A 10,819-nucleotide genomic window follows, 5' to 3' on the forward strand; every position below is an offset into this window, starting at 1 on the left:
AAAAAAAAAAAAAAAAAAAAAAAAAAAAAAAAAGAAAAACAACAACACAGATGATCAACAGAATAAAAGGTTGTTTTTTTTGAAAATGTAAACAAAATTAACAAACCTTTAGCTAGACCAACTAAGAAAAAAAAGCAGAGAAAACGCAAGTAAATCAAATCAGAAATGAAAAAGGAGACATAACTGAGACCACAGAACTAAAAAGTATAATTAAAGACTATTTTGAATAATTATACACAGACAAATTGGAAAAGCTGGAAGAAATGGATACATTCCTGGACACATACAATGTACCAAGATTGAACCATGAAGAAAGAAAACCTCAGGCCAGGAACCATGGCTGGTGCCTGTGATCCCAGTACTTTGGGAGGCCGAGGTGGGCGGATCACCTGAGGTCAGGAGTTCGAGACCATCCTGGCCAACATGGTGAAATCCCATCTCTACCAAAAATACAAAAATTAGCTGGGCATGGTGGTGCGTGCGTGTAATCCCAGCTACTCAGGAGACTGAGGCAGGAGAATCTCTTATCTCTTGAACTCGGGAGGCAGAGGTTGCAGTGAGCCGAGATCACGCCATTGCACTCCAGCCTGGGTGACAATAGTGAAACTCTGTCTCCAAAAAAAAAAAAAAAAAAAAATAGAAAACCTCAAGAAACCAATGACAAGTGATGAGATTAAAACTATAATAAAAAGTTTCTCATCAGAGAAAAGTCCAGGATCTGATGCTTCACTGCTGAATTCTATCAAACATTTAAAGAAGAACTAATACCAATTGTACTCAAACTCTCCAAAAAAATTTAAGGGAAGAAATATTTCCCAACTAATTTTTTCTTTTCTTTTTTCTTTTGAGGTGGAGTCTTGCTCTGTCGCCTAGGCTGGAGTGCAGTGGTGCCATGTCGGCTCACTGCAACCTCTACCTCTCAGGTTCAAGCCATTATCCTGTCTCAGCCTCCCGAGTAGCCGGGATTAGAGGCATGCACCACCATGCCCGGATAATTTTTGTATTTTTAGTAGAGACAGGGTTTCACCATTTTGGCCAGGCTGGTCTCGAACTCCTGACCTCAAGTGATCTGCCCACCTCGGTCTCCTAAAGTGCTGGGGTTAAGGTGTGAGCCACTGAGTCTGGCCCCCAACTCATTTTACAATGCCAACATTAACCCGATACCAAAACCAGATAAAGATATAACAAATGAAGAAAACTATAGGCTAATATTACTGAAGGACATAGATGCAAAAATTCATTAAAGAGATCATTCATCATGAGCAAGTGGGATTCATCTAGGGATGCAAGAATGGTTCAAAATACACAAATTAGGCTGGGCGGGGTGGCTCATGCCTGTAATCCCAGCCCTTTGGGAGGCCAAGGGTGGGTGAGTCACTTGAGGTCAGGAGTTTGAGACCAGCCTGGCCACCATGGTGAAATCTCGTCTCTATTAAGAACACAAAAATTAGCTAGGTGTGGTGGCACACACCTGTAATCCCAGCTATTCAGGAGGCTGAGGCAGGAGAATCACTTGATCCCAGGAGGTGAAATTTGCAGTGAGCTGAGATCTCACCACTGCACCCCAGCCTGTGTGACAGAGGGAGACTCTGTCTCAAAAAACAAACAAACAAACAAACAAAACCAAACAAAAACCAAAAGACACAAAAACCCAAAAACAATCCCCTCACAAATCAATAAATGCGATGCATGCCATTAACAGAACCGAAACCAACATCCATATGATCACTTCAATAGATGCTAAAAAAAATTAGATAAAATTTAACATCACTCTATGATAAAAACCCTCAACTAACTGGGTATAGAAAAAAAGATACCTTAAAATAAAAAGGCCATATATGTTAAACCCACAGCCAACATCCTGCTGAATGGGGAAAGATTGAAAGCCTTTCCTCTAAGATCTGGAACAAGATAAGGACAACCATTTTCACCACTTTTATTCAGCGTAATACTGGAAGTCCTGGCTAGAGCAATTAGGCAAGAGAGAGAAATAAAGAGTATCCAAATTGGAAAGAAAGAGGGCAAATTAGCCTTGTTTGCAGATGACACGATCTCGTACTTAGAAAAATCTGAAGATTCCACCAAAAACTGTTAGAACTGATAAACAAATTCAGGAAAGTTGCAGGATACAAAATCAACATGCAAAAATTAGTAGCATTTATTTACACCAATAGTGAACAATCTGAAAAAGAAATCAAGAAAGCAATCCCATTTACGGTGGCTACAAATAATATAAAATACTTAGGAATTAATGTAACCAAAGAAATGAAAGATCTATACAAGGAAAACTATAAAACACTGATGAAAGAAATTGAAGAGGACACAAAAATGGAAAGATGTTCCATGCTGAGGGATCAGAAGAATTAATAGTTTTTAAAATGTCAATATTACCCAAAGCATTTACAGATACCATGCAACCTCTATCAAAATATCAATGACATTCTTCACAGAAATAGAAACACAAACCTAAAATTAATATGGAACCACAAAAGACCCTGAATAGCCGAAGTAATCCTGAGGAAACAGAGCAAAAGTGGAGGTATCATGCTACCAGACTTCAAAGCATACTGCAAAGCTATAATAACCAAATCATGGTATCGGCATAAAAACAGACACATAGATCAGCGGAACATAGTAAGGAACTCAGATATCAATCCAAGCATACAGCCGAGTCACTTGCAACAAAGGCACCAAGAACATATGATGGGAAAAGGTTAGTCCTTTAATAAATGGTGCTGGGAAAACTAGATAACCAAATGCAGGAGAATGAAGCTGGATCACTCTCTCACCATGTACAGAAATCAAATAAAAATGGACAAAAGACTTAAATCTAAGATCTGAAACTATGAAACTCCCACGAGAAGATATTGAGTGATGCTCCAGGACATTGATCTGGACAAAGATTTTTTTGCATAGGACTTCGATAATACAGGCAACCAAAGCAAAAATACACAAATGAGATGGTATCAAGTTGAAAAGCTTCTGGACAGCTAAGGAAACAATAAACAAAGTGAAGAGACACTTCACAGAATGGGAGAAAATATTTGCAAACTACCCATCTGAAAAAGGGTTAATAATCCGAATACATAAGGAGCTCAAACAACTCAATAGCAAAAATCCCCATACAATCTAATTAAAAAGTGGGCAAAAGATCTGGATAGATATTTTCCAAAAGAAGACACACAAATGGCCAATAGTTACATAAAAAATGTGCAACATCTTCAATCATCAGAAAAATGCAAACCAAAACTACAATGAAATATCATCTCACCCTAGTTACAATGCTTTACAACGAAATGTCATCGCACCCTAGTTACAATGCTTTTATCAAAAAGACAGGGAGCAATGAATACTGGCAAGAATGCGGAGAAAGGGAAATCCTTGTACATTGTTGGTGAGAATGTAAATTGGTAGAGGCATTACGGAAAACTGCACGGAGGTTCCTCAGAAAACTAAAATAGAATCATCATATATTCCAGCAATTCCACTACTGGATATATATCCAAAAGAAAGGAAATCAATATACTGAAGTAATATCTACACTCTCATGTTTGTTGTAGCACTATTTACAATAGCCAGCATATGGAACCAACCTAAGTGCTCATCAATAGATGAATGAGTAATGAAAATGTGGTATATATACACAACAGCATAATATTCAGACACATACACACACACACACACACACACACACATCCTGTCATTTGCAGCATGGATGGAACTGGAGGCCATTATGTTAAGTGAAATAAGCCAAGCACAGAAAGACAAATATTGCATGTTCTCACTCATATGTGGGAGCTGAAAAAGCGGATCTCATAAATATAGGGAGTAGATTGGTAGAAGGTAGGAAGTAGGTGGGGATAAAGAGAGGTTGATTAATGGGTACAAATATACTATTTGGTAGACAAAGTAACACCTAATGTTTGATAGATTAGTAGTGTGACTATAGTTTATCATAAACTATTGTACATTTCAAAATCACTATAAAATAACTCAAATGTTTCTGGCGTAAAGAAAATACAAACATTGGCCAGGCGCGGTGGCTCAAGCCTGTAATCCTAGCACTTTGGGAGGCCGAGACGGGTGGATCACGAGGTCAGGAGATCGAGACCATCCTGGTTAACACGGTGAAACCCCGTCTGTACTAAAAAAATTCAAAAAACTAGCCGGGCGAGGTGGCGGGCGTCTGTAGTCCCAGCTACTCGGGAGGCTGAGGCAGGAGAATGGTGTGAACCCGGGAGGCGGAGCTTGCAGTGAGCTGAGATCCGGCCACTGCGCTCCAGCCTGGGCGACAAAGCGAGACTCTGTCTCAAAAAAAAAAAAAAAAAAAAAAAGAAAATACAAACATTTAAGTTGATGGACGTTCCAATTACACTGATTTGATATTTACAAATTATGTTAATGTGTTAATCTACCACATGAACCCTGAAAAAAAATATATCTCTATTATGTATTGGTGAAAAATATTGGCTTTGAGAAAAAATAAATTACCGTAGACTCAGAAGTTGTCTTAAATGGCTTCTCTTATAGGAGAAGATATAAATATATCTTGTAATCTCACTGTTGCAGTTTTTTCTCATAAATAATTGTTTTCTTTTAAGACAGGGTCTCTCTGTCACACAGGCTGGAGTGTAGTGGCATGATTATATTTCACTGAAGGCTTCAGCTTCTAGGCTGAAGTGATTCTCCTGCCACTATGTCTGGCTATTTTTTTTTTTTTTTTTAATTAGTAGAGATGAGGTCTTGCTATATTGCCCAGGCTGGTCATAAAGGCTTTTAACAAAATTGATGTTCATGTTTATTCCAGTTGTCTCAGATATATACATTTTTATTTTTCTGAGTCTTTGGCTTGATCTATTATTTAAAATTAGGCCAATATGAGCTCTCACGTATAGATGAATAAAAAAACTGTTGGCAAATGAAAGAACACATTTACCTTGTCCTTCATTTTTCTGGAAGGAGCGACCAACACTGCTCTTATATTGTTCCATACTTGAGTCTTCTGTCTTCAGCTTCTTTTACGTGTTTTCTTTTTCCTCCAGGTAAGACCAGGATAGGTCACAGAGGAAAATGCAAGGGTTATTTACATCAGCCTGGCCTGGTCAGAAGACACTGCATGATTTGCTCAGTGACCTACTGAATGAATGACTGGCTGGCTTCTAGATCTTTGTCTACATGGCTTATGATAACTAACCAAAAGTTTTTCTGGATGCTTTGGACAATTTTTTTTTTTTTTTTTTTTCTGAGACGGAGTCTTACTTTGTTGCCTAGGCTGGAGTGCAGTGGCGCATCGGAGCTCACTGCAAGCTCTGCCTCCCGGGTTAACGCCATTCTCCTGCCTCAGCCTCCCAGTAGCTGGGACTACAGGCGTGCACCACCACTCCTGGCTAATTTTTTGTATTTTTAGTAGAGACGGGGTTTCACCGTGTTAGCCAGGATGGTCTCGATCTCCTGACCTCGTGATCTGCCCGCCTCGGCCTCCCAAAGTGCTGGGATTACAGGCATGAGCCACCGCGCCCGGCGTTGCTTTGGACAATTTAGATGCAGTTCAAAAGACTTTCCTGGTGCTGTTTTTGTTTGCTTGTTTGTTCATATTCTAGAGATGGGATCTTACTTGGTTGCCTAGGCTGGTCTTGAATTCCTGGCCTCAAGCTATTCTCCCAGCCTCAAGTAGTTGGGATTACAGACATGAGCCACTGTGCCCAGCCCTGGTGCTGTTTTAATTTAAAAAATTGTTGATTGGGTAAAGCATTAGTTAGGATGAGGTAACGAAGTAACTCAACAATAAATCAGTGGATTAAAAACTGCTCTAACAAAGTAACCCAACAATAAATCACTGGATTAAAGAAGCTGAAGGTTTATTTCCCCCTCAGAATTCTGAGGTGAGTGATCCAGGCTGGTAGGTTATTGTTCTCTACTTGGTCAGAAGTTGCTCCTTGTAGGTCCCCATCATGTGCCTTTTCCAGCTTAGAGCAGAAAAAGAATGTGGAAAAATTCATGTGCCAGTTTTTTTTTTTTTTTTGAGATGGAGTCTTGTTCTGTTGCCCAGGCTGGAGAGCAGTGGCATGATTTCGGCTCACTGCAACCTCCACCTCCCGGGTTCAAACGATTCTCTTGCCTCAGCCTCCAGAGTACCTGGGATTACAGGCACACACTACCGTGCCCAGCTAATTTTCATATTTTTAGTAGAGACGGGGTTTCACCATGTTGGCCAGGCTGGTCTTGAACTCCTGACCTCTGGTATTCCACCTGCCTTGCCCTCCCAAAGTGCTGGGATTATAGGTGTGAGCCACTGCGCCCGGCCATGTGCCAGTTTTGAGGGACTTATGTGTATATGTAGGTGGAAGTATCTCACACATACATATAGTCTTCTCATGTTCAATTTGTGAATACTTAGATATATGACTAGATCTGGCTACAAGAGACACTGAGAAATATCCACAAAAGGGCAGCCACATTCTAGCTACAGCCTTCTTACTAGGGAAAGAGAGAATGGATTTTTATGGACACCCAGCCATTTCCTCTATAAGTGGATACTAGTAGATATTGGGGAAAAGGAGGCTACAACATAAACATCAATAAAACATACTTTCCTGGCTGGGTGCTGTGGCTCATAACTGTAATCTCAGCGTTTTGTGATGCAAAGTGATAAACAGAGCAAGACTCCATCTCAAAGAAAAAAAAATGCTTTCCTTTCTCTAGAAACTGCAATCTAAGCTATAATATAGTCCAGTCAAAAAAAGTGCTATTATAAAATTTGAAGGCCCACTGGAATACAAGGAGGATATAATTTATGAGTGGAAGAATAAGAAAACTTCTTGTAGGAAGAAAGATTTTTCCTGGACCTCAAAGTAAGCATAAAACGTCAGTTTACCAATATGGAGGAGGAAGGCTATTTCAGATATGAGAATAACTCAAGAAAAGGCTCAGAGGCAGGGAAGTACGGATAATGTTTAAGGAATGACAGGTAAATTAATGGGGCCGGAAGAGAAAAGGGAGGTAGAGATATTTTGGGAGATGAGGTGTGTTGGTACCAGATTGTGCAGATTGTGGGGGACTTTGAATTCCAAGCTAAGAGGTATGGCTTTATTTATATGCAGTGGAAAGCCAGTAAATATTTATAAGGACAGGAAAGAAAGTATTTTTTTTTTTTTTTTTTTGAGACGGAGTCTTGCTCTGTCGCCCAGGCTGGAGTGCAGTGGCCGGATCTCAGCTCACTGCAAGCTCCACCCTCCCGGGTTCACGCCATTCTCCTGCCTCAGCCTCCCGAGTAGCTGGGACTACAGACGCCCGCCACCTCGCCCGGCTAGTTTTTTGTATTTTTAGTAGAGACGGGATTTCACCGTGTTAGCCAGGATGGTCTCGATCTCCTGACCTTGTGATCCGCCCGTCTCGGCCTCCCAAAGTGCTGGGATTACAGGCTTGAGCCACCGCGCCCGGCCAGGAAAGAAAGTATTTAGTTGTATGTTTCAGAAAGAAAACTCTGGTAGTTGTATGGAGGAAAGTGGAGGTGACCAGGACACCACATAAGAAGCCAGAAAGACACTTCTGAAGCAGAGTGAACAGGATTTTGATGAATTACTACACGGAGAAAAGTGAGGGGCTGAAAGGAAACACAGATGAGCCACACAGAGATTCTAACTAAGTACCTGGAAGGATGGATTTGCCTTGATGTGAGCAAAGCAATTCTGAATGCCTAGAGGCTTGGGAAATTAGGAGCAAAGCAAATGAATGTAGGACAGTATTATGTTGGTTTTCCCCAAGTAATAATTTCCCCTCCTTCTAGAAGAAAGCATCAACTTTTCAGAGTCAACATATGTGCTTTCTCTTGAGAGCTGGATCGGAAAAGGGTAAAATAGTGATGGATAATTTCTTGAGGTTGAATATAGCACCAGAAGCCTCTTCCTAGTAGAATCATATTCATTTCAGCTGAAACAAACATCTATTTATCGAACATCTGTCACATGCAGCAGTAGCTGAAGAGAGTGGTAGCGACGGTTATGTAGCTGTAGTTACTTATTTTCCCATCCAAGTACTAACCAGGCCTGACCCTGCTTAGCTTCCGAGCTCAGATGAGATCCGGCGCGTTCAGGGTGGTATGGCCGTAGACAGTTACTTATTTTCATTCAGCCACACGACCTGCTGTCATCCTCTTCAGGGCAGACTTCACTTCCTGGTTCCTCAGTGTGTAGATGAGGGGGTTCAGGAATGGAGTGACAACAGTGTAAAACACAGCCACTGCCCCATCCAGGGGGCTCTTGGAGCCCGGCCTGAGGTAGATGAAAATACAGGGAACATAGTAGACTGTGACCACAGTTAGGTGGGATCCACAGGTGGAGAAGGCCCGGCGCCTCCCATCAGCGGTTCATATCTTCAGGATGGCATGGACTATGTTGGCATAGGAGAGTAGAATTAACATGAAGCAACTGGTGGCCACTACTCCGATGTCCACAAAGGTCACAAGCTCATTGACAGTTGTGTCAGCACAGGCCAGTCTCAATACTGCAGGGATGTCACAGATAAAGTAATTTACCTGGTTGGGCCCACAATAGGGCAGGCAGAAGGTCAGGGTGGCCTGGATAGACACGTGAATGGAGCCGGCGACCCAAGCTTCAGCCACAAGGACTGTGCATAACCTCCCATTCATGAGCACTGAGTAGCGCAGGGGTTGACATATTGCCAGGTACCTGTCATAGGCCATCAAGGTGTAGAGGAAGCACTGGGTGCTGCCCAGGAAGTGAAAGAAATACAGCTGAGCCACACAGCCACCAAACGGGATAGCCTTGCTGGCAGGAGTGAAGTTTAAAATAATTCGAGGAACGATGACGGAGGAGAGCCACATGTCTGGGAATGAGAGCACTCCCAGAAGAATGTGCATGGGGCGAGCATGGAGCCTCGCATCAGCCCACACGGTGAGCAGAATGAGCAGGTTCCCCAGCTGCGTGAGGATGTAAATGATGAAGAAGACCAGGAAGAGGAGGCTTCTTAGATTCGGGGGGTAAGACAAGCCCAGAAGAATGAAATCTGTCACCACAGTGTCCAGCGATATGTTTTTGGTCTTTCCCATGTCTTTTTGTAGTCTGCTGAGATGAATGGTGGAATCTGATAAGGAAAATACAGGAGTGAAGTGATAAGAGAATGCTTTTGTCTAATGATCAGAATTTGGGAGGTAAACAGAAGTCTTTTCTATTTTAAGTAGAAAGCATTTGCCATAAGTCACCTGGGTTTGCATGGCAAAACAACCTTCAGCGGCTGTTTAGTCTCCAGGTGCCCTGAAATCCCTCTTTAATGGGCAATACTACATACAGATGTTAGAAGCCAAGCGCAGAGTTGTGTCTGAATAATAGTGTAAGTAAGTGCATATTGTAGGTCTATGCCCCCAAAGGGGACCACAGAGAAATAGATTTTGGTGATATGAAGCAGTGTGGAACTATTACCCCACAATTATCATTCCTATTGTTGCTTTATGACTTAATATCCTTGAAATGTCTCCTCCTGAAATCTACAAGAAACTTTGTGATCCCGTTCTTGCATGTTTTGATAATCTTCTTCGTTTCAGTTCTCTCAGATCACCATGCCTTCCTTCCTCTGGGCTTAGGAGTATGCTCATTCATCTAATATGTCTTCATTCCCCAGGATTCATTTCATCTGTCACCTCCTTGGGAAGAATTATCCAAGGGTGATTACAGTACAATATTATAAGAGCTATTTGTGTAAGTACTTACTGGTTTCTTCTACTAGATTGTAAGATCCTTCAGAGCAAAGAGCAGTCTATTTTGTTCTTTGATGTATTTGCAGCAACTACTCTGGTGCTTGGCAATAATAAGTTAATAAATATTTGTTGGTTGACTGGCTAAGTGGAGAGCATCAACTCCTGCTAATCCTGTGTCATGTTTCCCTCCATTATCACATCTCTCATGCTTTCTCCATATAGTCAAGACTGTAGGACAGGGCCTGCACTTCAAGCAATGTGAGCCTATGCTCAGTGTAAACAAAGTCTAAGGTACCATTTGTACTTTCTGTTTGCTCTGGAATGTTATTTACATTTATTAATTAACCTAAGTAGTTTAGTAGTTCTGTTCATTTGGATGATAACAGCATCGATTATTATTATTTATTTATTTATTTATTTTGAGATGGAGTCTCGCTCTGTTGCCCAGGCTGGAGTGCAGTGGCCGGATCTCAGCTCACTGCAAGCTCCGCCTCCCAGGTTTACGCCATTCTCCTGCCTCAGCCTCCTGAGTAGCTGGGACTACAGGCGCCCGCCACCTCGGCCAGCTAGGTTTTTGTATTTTTTGGTAGAGACGGGGTTTCACCGTGTTAGCCAGGATGGTCTCGATCTCCTGATCTCGTGATCCGCCCGTCTTGGCCTCCCAAAGTGCTGGGATTACAGGCTTGAGCCACCGCGCCCGGCCCCAATTTTCAAGTAGGTTGAACTAAACGTGTTCTGGGAAACACAGGGTTAAAGAATCCATCTCTTACTGTGTTTATACAGTAACACTTAATCTGATACATCATCTATATTGCTTTATCATCTCTCCCAAAAGAGAGAAAATAAATGATAGCTCTTTAAAATTATTTTCCTCAATTCAAAGAAGAATGTTCTTTAATTGGGAGAAAGAATAATTTAATTCAAAATTTATATGCCTAACAAATTAACTCTGCGAGTAGAGGGTGAGTTGAGGAAGAAAATGGGGGGAAAGAGACAGATTAAATACTGTTTTTGACAAAATCGTGAAAATGTTTAAAGTCTGGGAATTAAGTATTTGTTCCATGGTGAATTGCCGCAGCCTTAGGAATGCTTTTCTTCTTGGACTCA

The 10,819-nt window shown here is 41.5% G+C and overlaps 1 protein-coding gene across 1 annotated transcript; it reads right to left on the reverse strand.

The window, feature by feature from the left end:
- Positions 1 to 8,122: 8,122 nt before the first annotated feature.
- On the reverse strand, positions 8,123 to 9,067 carry LOC112629338 (olfactory receptor 10G2-like). Its single transcript, XM_025392898.1, is given in 1 exon segment — positions 8,123 to 9,067. A coding segment is annotated over 1 exon segment (945 nt).
- Positions 9,068 to 10,819: the final 1,752 nt, after the last annotated feature.

Source organism: Theropithecus gelada, chromosome 7b (assembly GCF_003255815.1).
Source record: "Theropithecus gelada isolate Dixy chromosome 7b, Tgel_1.0, whole genome shotgun sequence".
NCBI lineage: Eukaryota > Metazoa > Chordata > Mammalia > Primates > Cercopithecidae > Theropithecus > Theropithecus gelada.